Source organism: Urocampus carinirostris, chromosome 20 (genome assembly GCF_059441175.1).
Source record: "Urocampus carinirostris isolate Australia breed hairy pipefish chromosome 20, RoL_Ucar_1.0, whole genome shotgun sequence".
Classification (NCBI taxonomy): domain Eukaryota; kingdom Metazoa; phylum Chordata; class Actinopteri; order Syngnathiformes; family Syngnathidae; genus Urocampus; species Urocampus carinirostris.
This window is the reverse complement of record NC_142368.1, coordinates 9,347,270-9,364,555: the sequence shown is the minus strand read 5'-3', so window position 1 is coordinate 9,364,555 and position 17,286 is coordinate 9,347,270. Positions and strand designations below refer to the sequence as shown.

The window sequence follows — 17,286 nt, the reverse complement described above, 5'->3', positions numbered from 1 at the left end:
TTCATGATGCTCTCTGCGCTTTAAACAGACCTCTGAGACTATCACAGTGCAGGTGCATTTATACAGAGACTTGATTACACACAGGTGGATTCCATGTATCATCGTTAGTCATTTAGATCAACATTGAATCATTCAGAGATCCTCACTGAACTTGGGGCTGGATCATTTTGCACACCCACTTTTTGTTTTTTTATTTGTTAAAAAGGTTTAAATTATTCAATAAAGTGTGTTCCACTTTTTGATTGTGTCCCACTTATTGTTGATAATACAAGAAATTAGTTTTATATCTTCAGGGTTGGGTAGGGTTACTTTAACTTGATTACTTCCAATTACTTTTGGATTACTCCAATACCAAATATGCTAATAAAAGACAAAACAAACTAAAAATGAATAAAATGACTACATTTTGTGCAGGCTTGGGGAGTAACGAAACACATGGCACGGCAAAAATGATGTTTGGATTTATTTTCATTTTGTTTCTGTCGCATTTTATGTTAGTGTTGCCAGAGATCAAAGAGATCAAAGTCAGGAGAGAAAGCTTACCACGTGTTGTGAGTCATCCTCTTATTCATATTTACCGTAAATTCCGGACTATAAGCCGCTACTTTTTTCCCAAACGTTCAACTCTGCGGCTTATTCAGTGATGCGGCCAATTTATGTCATTTTTCTAACGGCCGCCAGCGGCGCTCGAGTACAAAAGGTAAGATTTAGACCGGTGGAATATATGCGCCGAGGAAGACTGCAACTTCTTAGCTTGTGCACAATTTAAATTAGCGTAGACATATCCTCACCATGTAAATTGCAATAAGAAAGGCACATGACGCAGCTTTCAAGCTAAAGGCAATCAAGCAGTCCGATAAAGAAGGAAACAGCTACTGCACGTAAACTTTACTTTGCGAGTGTGTTGCTAACGTCTTTTTAAATAAGGGAGCGTGGGACGACGTCTATATGACAGTCTCTTTCCCATACTGGGGAAGACAACTTTGATTACATCAATTATAAGGAGGAAGATGAGGACGGTTTACCGTGATTTCTACAAGTACTGTATATTTTTTTAACAGACCCGTTTACTGTGTTGCGAGCGTGTTGCTAGTAGCGTTTTGCTACCCTTCACAGGCACGGTTTGGGATGAAAGTTATAATATTATTATTAAAGCTTTGAAAACTCTCTCGGTGTACCGTCTTTCTTTGTAAATATGTGTAACAATGTATAATATGTATTTGCAACTGTATATTTTTGTAATGTATTTATTTTAGAGACTTATTCTGATATGTTTTCCACGAATCAAAAAGAAGGGGCGAAAACAACGGGGGCTGACGGGAAGTGGACTAAAGGTGAGACGTGTTTGTGGACGCAGCGGACAATAGTGGATATATATTTTTCCCACACTTACCTTTGGAAATATACTTTTTTTTTTCTTGGATTATTTTCAACGGGACCCGGACTCTGCAGGTCTGCATCAAACCTTAACTACCGGTATCATTTTCCGTTCATTTTGCTGGCTGTGGTTTTTGGACTGTGTACTTTATATTCAGTTACAATCGTGGTACTCAAAGTCGGGTTCGGGTTAATTATGTGGTTGTGTTACATGTTTTAATGTGGGCGCATGCGGCTTCTGTACAGGTGCAGCTTGTGTAAGTACAGAAGCGGTTATCCTCTTAAAATGTGGTGGGTGCGGCTTATAATCAGGTGCGCTCTATAGTCCGGAATTTACGGTAGTTTCTTTTGTCTTTTATTAGCATATTTGGTATTGGAGTAATCCAAAAGTATTCGAAATCAATCAAGTTAAAGTAACCCTACCGTGTATATCTTGATGTTTGAAGTCTGAAATGTGGCAAAAGCCACTGTATATTGCGTTTTTGCTCTGCCAATCAAACGATAGATACGACGTAGCTTCATTTATTTGTAAATCTGACTACACAATTCGCCAGCAACTCGTTCCTTCGGGGTCTAAGTCGCGGAGATAATCCTCATATGAATGAATAAACGTCTTGCGGTTGAGGTTTACTGCACTCTCCCTTCTTTAACATTCTCCTCCGCCATCCTACTCAGTGAAAGAATCACTTCCCCCCCCTCCTTTCAAGCTTTCTACTCGACACATACCCGGAGTACACAAGGGCGTATGAACGGCGCCGGGGAAAGGGGGCGCCGAGGAAAGGGGGCCCCTGGCGTGGGCCCTCGTGAGATTCATCATCTGTGCTTGAAAGCGCTCCTGTGGAGGAATGACACAGGAGATTCTGTTGACCTTTAGGATTTCGATCTTTCCATTTTTTGGGTGGGTTTGCTTGACTGCTATAGAACGCTTCTTTATTGGCTACAAAGTGAGTCGAGAATTATTAAAGGGACATTGTGTGTTATTTAGTGCCCCCTTGTGGTAGAACAAAACGTGATTACTACAGGTACACCCGGAAACCAAATATCTTATAAAAGCCTGGGTAAAAAAAATGGGATGAAAAATGATGTAGTTTGTGTTGTTCGCTGTGCTTTGTAGCACTCAGTTGCACTACACCAGGGGTGTCAAACTCATTTTAACTCGGGGGCCACACGATAGAACAAACATTCTGTCGGGGGCCGGACAGGTCGATTAAAGAAAAAGAAAAAGCGAGTTAAAGAAATAAGAGAAAGAGGGAGGGAAAAGGAGAGAGGTCGGGACAAAGAAGAAAAAAAGAGAGAGAGGGAGAGAGCGTGAGAAACAAAAGATAAAAAGTCATGAGAGAGGGGGGAAAAGAAAGGGAGAGGAAGAAAGAAATCCAAAGAGAAATGGAAAGACAGAAGGAGAGAAAAGAGAAAAGAAAGCGCAAAGGGTAGGAAGAAAGAAAGAGAAAAGAGAGAAAAGGAAAAAAGGAAGTTAGAGCAAAAGAGATTAAAAGACTCAGAGAGAGAATGAGACAAGTGCAACAAAGGAAGAGAAAAAGAGAGACACAGAGAGTGAAAGAGACAGAGAGTGGGAGAAAAGGGGGGGAAAGAAAGAGTGAGACAGAGAGAGAAAGAGAGAAATAAATACAAGTACAATGTCTTTGTGAGAGGCACCTGGCTTTGGCAACATCAAGTTGACATATTTCAACCTGCAGCTTGTTTTTCTCTTGCGCTTCTCTGAGTGTTGTCTCGCGGGCCGGATTTAATCCCTTAGCGGGCCTGATCTGGCCCGCGGGCCGCCTGTTTGACACCTGTGCATTAGACGGTGCTCCCAATTAATAAGAACCAGTTACTTTTTCATAATTGAATAACAAAAAAGGCAAAGCAAGGCGCGGAACGCCAGAACCGTGTAGTGGAAAAGGGGCAATATATTGAATGAATACCTGTCCGAAACCAGGACGGAATCTCGGACTCAATTGCGTTCGTTTTAAAGGAATCTTTTCTTTTTCTCTTGCGCTTCTTTGAGTGTTGTCTTGCGGGCCGGATTTAATCCCTTAGCGGGCCTGATCTGGCCCGCGGGCCGCCTGTTTGACACATGTGTACTACACAATGAAATTAATTAATAACACAGTAACAGAATGTCCTGTTGACAGCTTCCTGGGGTCAACGTCAGTCAAAAGCTATTGAAAATAAGTGTGTTTTAGGCCTAGATTTAAACCTTTCCACTGAGGTTGCAGATCAAATGTCAGACGGCAAGAATGGAAAACGCTCTCGAACCCGCGGATTTCTTCTTGGCTCTAGGGATTACCAGTACACCAGCATTTTCTGAGCTTCGGCTTCGAGCAAGAAAATTAAAGCGGACAGGTTTGGACAAACGGGAGTGATACCGGATACTGAATACACGAGCAGGATACCGGACAGACGAAATCGATACCGGATTCTGGATACACGAGCAGGATACCGGAAGGACAGGGCAGAAGGGATCAATACAGGATACTGGATACACGAGCAAGATACCGGACAGGACGGGACGGACGGGATCGCTACCGGATACTGGATATACGAGCAGGATACCGGACAAGACGGGACAGGTGGGATCGCTACCGGATACTGGATACAGGAGCAGGATACCGGACAGAGTCAAAATGCATGCCTTGCAAGTGCAAAGGTTTGTTGACAGACCGACCCGTCCTGTCCGGTATCTTGCTCGTGCATAATGTATCCGGTATCGATCCCGTCTGTCCCATCCTGTCTGGTATCTTGCCCGTGCATCCTTTATCCGGGTATCGACCCCATCCCTCCCGTCCTGCTCGGTATCTTGCTAGTGCATCCTGTATCCGGTATCAATCCCGTCTGTCCCGCCCTGTCCAGTATCTTGCTCGTGCATCCTGTATCCGGTATCGACTTCGTCTCTCCCGTCCTGTCCGGTATCCTGCTCGTGCATCCTGTATCCGGTATCGATCCCATCTGTCCGGTATCCTGCTCGTGTATTCAGTATCCGGTATCGATCTTGTCTTTCCCGTCCTGTCCGGTATCTTGCTCGTGCATCCTATATCCGGTATAGATCCTGTCTTTCCCGTCCTGTCCAGTATCTTGCTCGTGCATCCTGTATCCGGTATCGACTTTGTCTCTCCCGTCCTGTCCGGTATCCTGCCCGTGCATCCGCTCGTGTATCCTGTATCTGGTATCGATCCCGTCTGTCCTGTCCGGTTTCGAACTCGTCTGCCCCTGGCTTCCTGTTTTCCCGCGCCTGACTTCTCTGTCTCACTTCTTCCGCCTAGAGATCGCAGAATCGCTGGCGTTTGTATTCCCGCGCATGACTGCCCCGTTTCCGTAAAATAAAGCTCGGTGTGAAAACGTTACGCGTTTGGGGCCACTGTCTGTTTGGGTTCTGACAGTGCGGACTGACAAGGAGTGAATGAGAGCACTGAGTAAACAGGAGGAGAGCCAATCAGGCAACAAGCAGCAAAACCTTAAAATCACATCTTAAACTGCCAGGGAGCCAGTGCAGGTCAGCCATGAAACCCACCCAAATAATAATACATGAAATAAACGACATGTAATGTTCCTCTAACATCTTTTTCCTGATTTTAAAAGAACTGTCTGATGAGATCATATCCAGAGGATTTTGAGAGTCATCATGACTCACAGCTGTCTAATTCTACCACTCTAAAAGCTTTAAAAAGACTAATTTCATCAAAGGACGGGATTATAAATAGATCAACGAGAGAATATGATTAAAAATATATAGTTGAAGGTCACGCCCGACGCTAAAGCTCAAAATGGCTACCCGGTGGCTCTAATCTACTTAGCGCTTCAAAGGCACAATGCTAATGTTTATGCCATAGCAGATTAAACACGCATTTAAACCCAAATGAAGGCTCCTAAAAATAGACGCGCTGTTTGTTTTAAAATTCTCGCGGCTATTCGCGGACATGAGAGCAGCTGGCGATGACTCAAGGGAACGCCGTACTGAACGCAATCGATATGTAAACAATAACAGCGTTCATCTTGCCCTTTCTACATAAACACCAAAATCATTCCCATGTACAGCCGCCGTATGAGGACGACAGATGGCGAATGAATTTGCAGGTTGAATGGATATTAAGTGGACAAAATTGTGCTGTCAGGGTCAGAACCAGGACAGACGGTAGACCCAAACGCGTAACGTTTCGCAACAAACCTGATCGTGGAAGATGAGAAGTCAGGTATGGCGATCGCTGGGCAGGAGGAACAGGGAGCTCTCGAGATCGGAGCGTGGTCGGAGTGAAGGCGGACACGGGTTGAGTAGCCGGGACGGGAGATCAGAGCGTGGCCGGTAGGCAAACACGAATCGAGTAGCCGGGGCAGGAGATCGGAGCGTGGTCGAAGGAAGGAAAAAGCCCGGGAGCCAGACACAATCGGGAAGCCAGGGGCAGACGAGCAGGAAACAGGTAAGGACGGGACAGACGGGAGCCAGAGTCAAATAATGCTTGCCTTGCGTGTGCGGAGGTACGCTCCCGTCCTGTCCGGTATCTTGCTAGTGCATCGTGTATCCGGTATCGACCTCGTCTCTCCCGTCCTGTCCGGTATCTTGCTCGTGCATTCTGTATCCGGTATAGATCCCGTCTGCCCAGTATCCCGCTCGTGTATTCAGTATCCGGTATCGATCCTGTATCAATCCCGTCCGTCCCGTCCTTTCCAGTATCTTGCTCGTGCATCATGTATCCGGTATCGACCTCGTCTCTCCCGTCCTGTCCGGTATCTTGCTCGTGCATTCTGTATCCGGTATAGATCCCGTCTGCCCAGTATCCTGCTCGTGTATTCAGTATCCGGTATCGATCCTGTCTGTCCCGTCCTGTCCGGTATCTTGCTCGTGCATCCTGTATCAGGTATCGATCCCGTTTGTCCCGTCCTGTCCAGTATCTGCTCGTGTATCCTGTTTCTGGTATCAACCCCGTCTGTCCTGTCCTGTCCAGTATCTTGCTCGTGATCCTGTATCCGGTATAGATCCCGTCTGTCCAGTATCCTGCTCGTGTATTCAGTATCCAGTATCAATCCTGTTTGTCCCGTCCTGTCCGGTATCTTGCCTGTGCATCCTGTTTCTGGTATCAACCCCGTCTGTCCTGTCCTGTCCGGTATCTTGCTCATGCATCCTGTATCCGATATCGACCTCGTCTCTCCCGTCCTGTCCGGTATCTTGCTCGTGCATCCTGTATCCGGTATAGATCCCGTCTGTCCGGTATCCTGCTCGTGTATTCAGTATCCGGTATCAATCCTGTCTGTCCCGTCCTGTCCGGTATCTTGCTCGTGCATCCTGTATCATGTATCGATCCCGTCTGTCCCATCCTTTCCAGTATCCGCTAGTGTATCCTGTTTCTGGTATCAACCCCGTCTGTCCTGTCCTGTCCGGTATCTTGCTCGTGCATCCTGTATCCGGTATTGTGGTATTTGTGGCCAGAAGGCATGTACAAAATCTAGAATCCTATTCAATAAATGCAAATGAGCTGTAATCACAGAAACAACCATATTTTTAAAAACTGGTGAGTGAAGGTAGCTATCTTTGGTTATGTAACGTTTAAAATTAATTTTATTGGTCAATTTCTTCAGATGTACTTGACATACAAAGGAATTGAAATTAAATTTCACGCTGTCCCCGATGTAGACATTGACAATAATAAAGTTTAGAAGCACGGAACAGTCCAAATCCTAAGATAAAGTAAACGTGCAATTAAGCTTAAGGTTAATACTTAGGTAGTACGACTGGCATACAGGACACAAAAGACACAACATACATAAAGTATTCCAAGTAGCAGCAATAGCAGTAATATAAAGGTAAAATATAAAAGGTGAAACAGGTAAACTATTAATACAAGCAGCAGGTCATGAGTGTTCATTTCTTCTTACCGGATGTGGAGAGAGTTCAGTAGTCTCACTGCCTTGTTGATGAAGCTGTTGGTGAGTCTGGTAGTGCTGGAGCAGATATTTTTGTTTCTTTATCAAGAGGGCAGGAGGGCATGTGTATCTGTAGGACAAATCGGTTATTGGGCATATCTGGTGTTAGGGTCCTATTGGTGAAAATGTAAAAACAGGTGTCAAATACATTTCTAAATGCAAAGCTGGTATAAGCATACTTTTTAGATGAGGAACTGTCATTGTTGGGTGAATCACAGCGTCTCATTGACTCCTCTGCAACATGAGCTCTGAGTTTTGTTTTTGTTCCTTTTTTTGTCTGTGCAGGATAAAGCATGACGGCCGCGGCAGGAGTGCTAACGGGCTTGGCCAAACTGAAGCGGCAGGATTCGGCCCGCTCTCAGCAGAGGCCTGCTCAGGCTACCACCGCGAGTTTGGCGGGTGCGCAGGAGGGAGCACCCAGGTAAGGTGGTCACAAATTTAGAGACGGGTGACCATACAGTGCCTAACGAAAGTATTGAACCCCCCAAGAACTTTTTCTCATATTACCATATTTCAGGCTTTGAACCTCAAGCTACATAACTGAAAACTATTTTCTAAGAATCTACAACATGTAAAACACAATTGTGAAGTAGAACCAAAGTATTTCAACATTTTATAGTAGTAGTATCTGTCAATTGCACATCTGTCACTTTGATTAAACTTAGCATTCATTATCTAATCAGCTATTTGGCCACATTCAGCGCAACAGATGAGGTCAGTGTTACCATCTGGGGGAATTCTCCCCTCCCAAATTTGAAGTCGGTTTGTTCCACCACCACTCTTCTGTAAAAGGAACACAGAACAGTGTGAATGATGAGGCAGGTATAATAGATGGCAGAAAGGTGCTAGATGGAGCCAAAAAGGCCAGGAAAATAAAAAGAAACACGTTAAAAGAAGGACTGTTATCATTCATTTCACTCATCCCAGACATTTTGCCTGTCATCTGTGTGTCTGTGTTTTTTTTTTTTTGCTTCTATCCCTATATTAGAAAATATTATGTGACATTATTGGGAGACAAATAAAGCTCAAAATAGAGAAAAAGAGACAACAACAGAAGGAAAAAATAAAATAAAGCAAAAAGTAAGAAAAAAGAGGAAAGAATAATAAAGGAAGAAAAAAAGTGTCATGATTGCCGATTGAGCGCAGCTGATTGGCCGATACTCTCTTTTTAAACCCAAGAGGAAGCCGTCAGATCGTTATGCGAACTGTTGCCTCCAGCTCAGTAAGCCTTTTCGCCCGACTCCGTTCCTGCCCTGCTTTTTTCTGCCTGATCTTTGTTGCCAACTTGTTTCCGGACCTGACTTCGCCCCGTTCTGCCTGCCCGTTACCTGACCTGTTTTGCCCCGTTACCTGCCTGCTTCCCACTACCGACCTCGCTTATGAACTCGACACCGCCTTTGATCTCCAGTCCCGCCTGTCTCCGACCCTCCTCGCCAGACAAAACATAATTTTACTTGAAAATCCTAATGACCGAGCACTCGTGAGCTATTTTCAGAACAGGTCTGCAGCTGTTCTCAGGGGGCACCATGTTGGAGACCCCTGCTCTAAACTTTCGGCCCAAACAAGGAGAAAACTCATCAGAGAAGTAACCAAGACACCCATGATCACATTGGATGCTCTGCAGGAATACACAGCTGCGGTGGGACAATCTGTGCATAAGACGAGTATTAGTTGTACTCTGCATAAATTTACTCTGTTTGGAAGAGTGGCAAGAAGAAAGCCATTTTGAAGGATTAACTTAAAAACGCCCATTTGGTGATTGCAACAATCCACATGGCAGACACAAACACCATGTGGAACAAAGAGCTCTGGTCAGATGACGCCAAAATAGAACTTTTTGGGCTGAATGCAAAGCAATATGTTAGGTGTAAGGGTAACACTGCACATCACAATCCCAACTGTCAAACATGGTGGTGGCAGCATCATCCTGTGAGGTTGATTTTCTTCAGAAGGGCCGGGAGATGGTTGGAGTTGATTTGCAGATGTATGGAGACGAATACGGGGCGATTCGGACAGTAAATCTGATGGAGTGTGCAAGAGACCTGAGAATGGGGTACCGGTTCACCTTCCAACAAGACAACAACACTGAACATGAAACAACAAGGTGTTAGAATGGCCAAGTCAATGCCCTGACCTCATCCTATCGAGCATGTCAGAAACCAGAACAGGATCAGGACCCAATCGCGTGACGTTCTCACACAAGCCTTTATTTTACGGTCTGGCATGGAAAGGCAGGAAGCCAGGGACTGACGAGATCGATAACGAATCAGGATAATAAAAATAAACGGGAGAAACTAACAAACAGGACAAAAACAGATGGAAACAAAACTGGAACCCGAAATTAAACAATTAAACAGGACAAAAATAAACAGGAACAATACCGGACTTGAAATACCAGCAGCAAAAGAGGACCGAGTCAGAACCCACGTCTTGTGGGGCAGAAGTTTGTTTGACGGGCTGACCACCGAAGCAAGAGAGCGCTGAGCTTTATATAGACAGAAATCTAATCTCTCAATGAGCTGCAGCTGGCACCCCACTGGCGGGGCCAATTGGGCATCATGGCAACCATGACACACACGGGCGGGGCCAATTGGGCACCATGGCGACCGTGACACAAAAGGGGGAGGCCAATTCGGCACCATGGCAACCGTGACACACACGGGCGGGGCCAATTGGGCACCATAGCAACCGTGACACACACGGGCGGGGCCAATTGGGCACCATGGCAACCGTGACACACACGGACGGGGCCAATTGGTTACCATGGCGACCATGACACACACGGGCGGGGCCAATTGGGCACCATGGCAACCGTGACACACACGGACGGGGCCAATTGGTTACCATGGCGACCATGACACACACGGGCGGGGCCAATTGGGCACCATAGCAACCGTGACACACACACACACGGACGGGGCCAATTGGTTACCATGGCGACCGTGACACACACGGGTGGGGCCAATTGGGCACCATGGCAAGCGAGACACACACGGGCGGGGCTCATTGGGCACTATGGCGACCGTGACACACACGAGCGGGGCCAATTGGGCACCATGGCAACCGTGGCACACACGGGTGGGGCCAATTGGGCACCATGGCAAGCGAGACACACACAGGCGGGGACAATTTGGGCACTATGGCAACCGTGACACACACAGGCGGGGCCAATTGGGCACCATGGCAACCGTGACACACACGGGCGGGGCCAATTGGGCACCATGTCAACCATGACATACATGAGCGGGGCCAATTGGGCACCATGGCAACTGTGACACACACGGGTGCGGCCAGTTGGGCGCCAAGGCAACCGTGACAGAGCATTTGTGGAAAGAACTGAAAAATGCTGTCCACAAACCTCAAGGAACTTGAGGTTTTGTAAGCAAGAATGAGCAAATATTTCTGTTTCAAGATGTAATAAACGTATAAAGACATACCCAAAAATACAAGGAGGTTGTACAAAGTATTAACTCAAAGGGGGCAACTATTTTTGCAATGCCTATTTATTTTATTTGTTTGCAAAATATAAAATGTTGAATACGTTTTTATCTCACAAGTTGTTGATTCTCGGAAAATATTTTGAACTTTTTATCCATAAGTTTGAAGCCTAAAATATTGCAATATGTCAAAGAGTTCTTGGGGGGCAATACTTTTGCAAGGCACCTTACTGCTAATGTCTATGAGGGATTTTAGATTAGTAAATTAAGGTGGAATTAAAAGGTTTTCTGTATATACTCGCATATTAGCCGAATTTAGTATTATAAATACAATACTGAAATCAGGGTCAGCTTATATGTACATAAAAGAAACACAAGGGGGCGTACAACAAGAAATATCTCGCCAACTCAGGTTCTTTGTAATCAGGGTTGGGTAGGGTTACTTTAACTTGATTACTTTCAATTACTTTTGGATTACTCCAATACCAAATGTGCTAATAAAAGACAAAAGAAACTAAATATGAATACAATGATGACTCACAACACGTGGTAAGCTTTCTCTCCTGGCTTTGATCTCTTTGATCTCCGGCAAAACGAACATCAAATGCGACAGAAACAAAATGAAAATCAATCCAAACAGCTTGCCAACATCACTTTTGCCGTTCCATTTATTCCGTTACTCCCCAAGCCTGCACAAAATGTAGTCATTTTATTCATATTTAGTTTCTTTTATCTTTTATTAGCATATTTGGTATCGGAGTAATCCAAAAGTAATTGAAAGTAATCAAGTTAAAGTAACCCTATCGAACCCTGTTTGTAATGCCCCCGTATCCACAATGGCAGTCAGCCGTGGCTTGTCCCTCACCCAAGCTCATCTGCGTGCTCAGTCAATCAGCACCAATTGTGTTCAAGAGGGACCACATCTTATTTTATTGTACTTTTGTGCGTTATATTGCCCTTATTCTCACTAATCTCATCTGGAGTAAAATTTGGTATTGAGTTTTATAGTGAATAAATAACATTGTAAAAGCTTAATTTTCAGACTCAAAGTGCAAGTTGGACACCTGAAAAGGCGATTTCATAAGATGCCAGTTCGGTCATTTGACTATTAATGCGCATTGTTGTTTATTGTTTGGAGTAATACATTATTGTCGATATCACCAATCAGGTTGCTGTTCTTTGATGTCCTCACCCTTTAGGGCGGATCTGCTTTTGTAACCAAGGATATGTAATAAAAAGAAAGGGGAGGGCCTTTTGAACAGGTTGGACTTTTCTTATCTAAAGGCTTCCATCCCTGTCCTCCTTACAAGATTAAAATCCATTCATGTCTTCTCTCCTTATTTTAAGTGTCTTCTTCAGTTCAAACATATGTTATGTTTTAAAAGCTGTGCAAACAAGGGTCATATTTTCCCCTGAAAAGGATCTTGTGCGGTTTTCTGAAATTTCCCATTCTTCCCACAGAAAACGAAAACGGCGCACTGACATTGTGGTGGTGCGCGGTCGGTTGCGGCTCTACTCCGCCTCAGGGTTTTTCCTCCTCCTTGGACTGCTCATCCTGACTGTCGGTATTGCAATGGCTACGCTAGGATACTGGCCGCACTCCTCGGTCCAACGTACGCCTGGTGGCAGAGGATCCAAGGCAGCGGTGGCGGAAAACGCCCTGAGGAACTCCAGCATTGGTCAAAGCATGGAAGGTAAAAGCTCGATAGTACTGGAAATTCCGGACTGCAGAGTACGGATTTACTCCTACGCCGAAAGAAAACACATAAAATATTTGCCTGATATTTCTAGAATCAATGCAAGGGATACCATTTTGTGGATAATAGTGCCAGATTGCAACACAGACATGTTGTTTTGTGTTGTTGTCATTGGTAGTTCCTTTGGATTCATCGCTTCCTGAGAATTAAAAGGAACTTTAGTGATCCAGTGTTCTCGTTTGCCCGCGTCCCTTGCTGGGGACGCATTGTGTCAAATCAACGTCCGTCCCCGGGACACAACCTTTTTGAAACCAAATTGTCATTATTACCCGATTACTTTTTTTTTTTTAACAAAGATTTACCGCACTCCAAACTTTTCGTCAGGCAGATCCGCCATTGTAGTTTTGGTCTCGCGCCGATCTCGGCCAACGAGATCTCGTTGCTTCGAGATGACGTCATTGTTTTGGTGGTTGTCGAGTGAAAGAGAAGTATGCCTCCGTAAAAACAGTTGGTATTAGGTGCAAATCAACAAAAAATTGGTAATTTCTTCAGTGTCGGTAATAAGTCAAAACATAATACAGAAAGTGGTAACAACGGCAATAAGAAAATTCTTCAGAAGACCGGCGGAGAAATTCTTCAGAAGACCGCGAAGGCAAGGAAAGCACGTGTGTTGAAGCGAACGATTCGACGACATAAAATAAACAAAAGAATAGTCCTAGCAGGAAAAGGACTTTTCTGCCAAAATGGACTCAATTATATTCCCGGTTACGCTATGAGGAGGATGATAATGGAGGCTACATGTTCTGTGATGCGTGCACCCAGCGTGACAAAAAAATTGGATTGCATAAATCATTTCGGATACGAACTTTCAGAAAAGCACATTGTACCGGCACAACAACAATGAAAACCACAAATTAGCTATGGACATTTTTGCTGCAATTGGACCTTGAGAAGGCATTACAACTGTGGCGGGACGGCAAACCACGAAGAATATATGAACTGAAAAATCTGAAGTGGTCAAAACTGCATGAATATACAGATTAATATTTCAGCAATATTATTTTGTATAATGTTATAATATTTTTGTAAACTGAAAAATGTGAAGTGATAACTGATTTGTATTACCAATAAATTGTGATGATTAAAACTGAAAGAATATATAGATTTATATTATATATTTGTCGCCGATTTACAATTTCAACCTCGATAACACTAAATTTTGGGGAGCCATAGATCTCTGTTGGGACCCATAGATTTTTGAGCATGCGAGTCCCCGGGACCCATCACTTTTCACAGGTAAAATGAACACTGGTGACCTGACATTGGCGCCAATGATACAAAAAAAAAGTGTAGTGTTTTTGATGGATAACGATGTACAAATTAAGGACTTGATTTGTGGGAGAAAACGTTTGAAAACCGTGAGTATGTTGTACTTATTGCGGTCAATTTTCACTTTTTGCTCCTGTTATGTACATTAATGCTAACATCTTACCATAAGAAACCTCTAGATCACAGGTGTCAAACAGGCGGGCCCGCGGGCCAAATCAGGCCCGCTAAGGGATTGAATCCGGCCCGCGAGACAACACTCAGAGAAGCGCAAGAGAAATACAAGCTGCAGGTTGAGATATGTCAACTTGATGTTGCCTCTCACAAAGACACTGTACTTGTATTTCTCTTTCTTTCTTTTCCAGCCCTTTTCTCCCACTCTGTCTCTGTCTCTTTCACTCTCTGTGTCTCTCTTTTTCTCTTTGTTGCTCTTTGTCTCTTTCTCTCTCTGTGTCTTTTAACCTCCTTTGCTCTAAGTTCCTTTTCTCTCTTTTCTCTTTCTCTCTTCCTACCCTTCGCGATTTCTTTTCTCTTTTCTCTCCTTCTGTCTTCCTGATTTCTCTTTGGATTTCTTTCTTTTCTCCCTTTCCTTTCCCCCTCTCTCACGACTTTTTATCTTTTGTTTCTCACGCTCTCTCCCTCTTTCTCGTTCTCTTTCTTTGTCCCGCCCTCTCTCCTTTTCCCTTCCTCTTTCTCTTATTTCTTCATCTCCCTTTTTCTTTCTCTTGAATCTACTAGTCCGGCCCCCGACAGAATGTTTGTTCTATCGTGTGGCCCCCGAGTTAAAATGAGTTTGACACCCGTGCTCTAGATGTTATCGCACACTCTGTTTTCATGCGCAAAACATAATCCAGAATATTAAAAATTTAAAAATGTGTTTGTTTAAAACGGAAATCTAATCTAATCATCGGAGTGGTTTCAAAAAGCAGCCATAGACTAAAATACAAGTCTCACGTGGAGATTTTTTACTTGTTTAAATTTGAAAAAGCGGCTTGTAAATCCAGAATTTACCGTATTTTAGCTTTTCTCGTCAGTTTTGTTTGTAACTGATTTCCGCAAATCCAGGTCTGCAGGAGAGAAGGGGCGCTCTGACGCGGTTCCTGGAACAGCATCGCCACTCGGAGAGGATGAAGATGTTTGGGCCCTTCACCATGGGCATCGGGATTTTCATATTCATCTGTGCGAATGCCATCCTTCATGAGAACAGAGACAGAGAGACCAAGGTGGGTACTACATACATCCACAAAAAACATAAAAGTACATGTGTAAATTCCACACTACAAGCTGTTACTTTTTTGCTATATTTGCTAACACTGCGGCTTTAAATACATCCACCCATCCATTATCTGCCCCACTTATCCTCAGTAGGGTCGCGGGGGTGCCGGAGCCCATCCCACCTGTCTTCGAACTGGTTGCCACCCAGTCGCAGGGCACACAGACAGAAAACTCACTTAACGTAAATTCCGGACTCTAAGCCGCTACTTTTTTCCAAACTTTCAACCCTGCGGCTTATTCAGTGATGCGGCCTATTTATGTCATTTTTCTAACGGCCGCCAGCGGCGTTCGAGTACAAAAGGTAAGATTTAGACCGGTGGAATATATGCGCCGAGGAAGACTGCAACTTCTTAGCTTGTGCACAAATTAAATTAGCGTAGACATATCCTCATCATGCAAATTGCAAAAAGAAAGGCACATGACGGAACTTTCAAGCTAAAGTCAATCGAGCAGTCCGATAAAGAAGGAAATAGAGCTACTGCACGTAAACTTTACTTTGCGAGCGTGTTGCTAGCGTTTTTTTGAATAAGGGAACGTGGGACGACGTCTATATGACAAAGTCTCTTTCCCATACTGAAGGAAGACAACTTTGATGACGCCAGTTATAATGAGGAAGATGAGGACGGTTTACCGTGGTTTGAACATGTACGTTATGTTTTCTTTAACAGACCCGTTAACTGTGTCGCGAGCGTGTTGCTAGTAGCGTTTTGCTACCCTTCACAGGCACGGTTTGGGATGAAAGTTATAATATTATTATTAAAGCTTTGAAAACTCTCTCGGTGTACCGTCTTTTTTTGTAAATATGTGTAACCATGTATAATATGGATTTGCAACTGTATATTTTTGTAATGTATTTATTTTAGAAACGTATTATGTTTTGCACGAGCAAATGAGAAAGAAGGGGCGGGGCAAACGCGGGCTGACGGGAAGTGGAGTAAAGGTGAGACGTGTTTGTGGACGCGGCCGACAATAGTGGATATATATTCTTCCCACCCTTACCTTTGGAAATATACACTTTTTTTCTTGGATTACTTTCAACGGGCACCCGGACTCTGCAGGTCTGCATCAAACGTTAAGTACCGGTATAATTTTCCGTTCATTTTGCCGGCTGTGATTTTTGGACTGTATCGGGTAAGGGTTAATTTTGTGTTTGTATTGCATTTTTTCAATGTGTGCGCATGCGGCTAATATACAGGTGCGGCTTGTGTAAGTACAAAATCGGTTTTCCTCCCGAAATGGGGTGGGTGCGGCTTATAATCAGGTGCGCTCTATAGTCCGGATTTTACGGTACTCTGTCACACCTAGGGACAATTTGAAACGGCCAATTAACCTGAAATGCATGTTTTTGGAATGTGGGAGGATCGGGGAGAACATACAAACTCCAGGTTGCGGTAGCTGGACTTCAACCATGAACCCCAGCACCGTGGGGCTGCACACTAACCACTTAGGCGCTGTGCCATCCGCTTTAAATACAGTGCAGCTTATTCTTTCATTTCATTGGAGCACCGGGGAAAGCGGGGAGCTGCTCTTTTTGATGTTCTAAATAGAAAACACTGCGGTGACGTCTGGAAACCTTTATTACATACAGTAGCAGGAGTAAAATGAGAGATTTGACAGCACTTTATTGAATATCTACAACATTCTTCTTCTTCTTCTTCTACTCACGATATTTGAACTTTTTCACCCAAAAATCAAAGCCTCCATTTATACCTCCGAATTGAACAGCGGTGGAAGTTATCTATCAAAAACACGATACTTCCGTGTCCTCTGCGTCAATATCAGGTTGCTGAAGTTTCCTTTAATACTTGAGGAGCGATAACAAACACATGCAGTTTACACCATTACAGCGGCAACCATCAATGACAACAACACAAAAAGATGACTTTTCACTTCTGTGTTGCAATCTGGCAGTATTCTCCACTGTATGGTTGCCCTGGTGCTGTTGTTTAGAAATGTAGGGCTCTCATTTAATGCGATGCAAGCCTCATTTGCATTTTTTTTTTCAGCGCAGTAGAAAATACAGTCGTACCTCTACTTATGAATTTAATTCGTTCCGGGAGTAAATTTGTAACCTGAAAAATTTGTAAGTAGAGGCACCTTTTCAATGTAAATTCGTTAATCTGTTCCAAGAAATGCAAAAGTATGATTTTCTTTATTTAATAAGTCATAAAAAAGCATCAGAACATGAAACAAATACATGTTAAAATTACAATACCAGACAAAAAACTTAAAACAAGAGGCACACGATGTAAAAAAAAAAA

General features: G+C 43.9%; 2 protein-coding genes across 4 annotated transcripts in view; one reads left to right on the top strand and one right to left on the bottom strand.

The window, feature by feature from the left end:
* Positions 1-17,286, bottom strand: part of LOC148346186 (uncharacterized) — a 51,770-nt gene that overhangs the window by 3,993 nt on the left and 30,491 nt on the right. Inside the window, exons 5-7 of one of the 3 annotated variants that reach the window (XM_088324830.1) lie at positions 14,762-14,943; positions 7,243-7,360; positions 5,540-6,842 (exon numbers count right to left, since the gene is read on the bottom strand). The gene's annotated coding sequence lies outside the window, so the exon portion shown is untranslated. Of the gene's footprint in view, positions 1-5,539; positions 6,843-7,242; positions 7,361-12,296; positions 12,474-14,761; positions 14,944-17,286 lie in introns of those variants that run through there. The other 2 variants (XM_088324831.1, XM_088324832.1) reach the window with 2 other exon arrangements.
* tmem200a (transmembrane protein 200A) overlaps positions 1-17,286 on the top strand; it is a 44,184-nt gene that overhangs the window by 19,202 nt on the left and 7,696 nt on the right. Inside the window, exons 2-4 of the mRNA XM_088324829.1 lie at positions 7,576-7,711; positions 12,189-12,421; positions 14,816-14,973. Of these exons, the coding sequence (XP_088180955.1) occupies positions 7,584-7,711; positions 12,189-12,421; positions 14,816-14,973 (519 nt within the window). The 5' untranslated portion in view covers positions 7,576-7,583. The remainder of the gene's footprint in view (positions 1-7,575; positions 7,712-12,188; positions 12,422-14,815; positions 14,974-17,286) is intronic.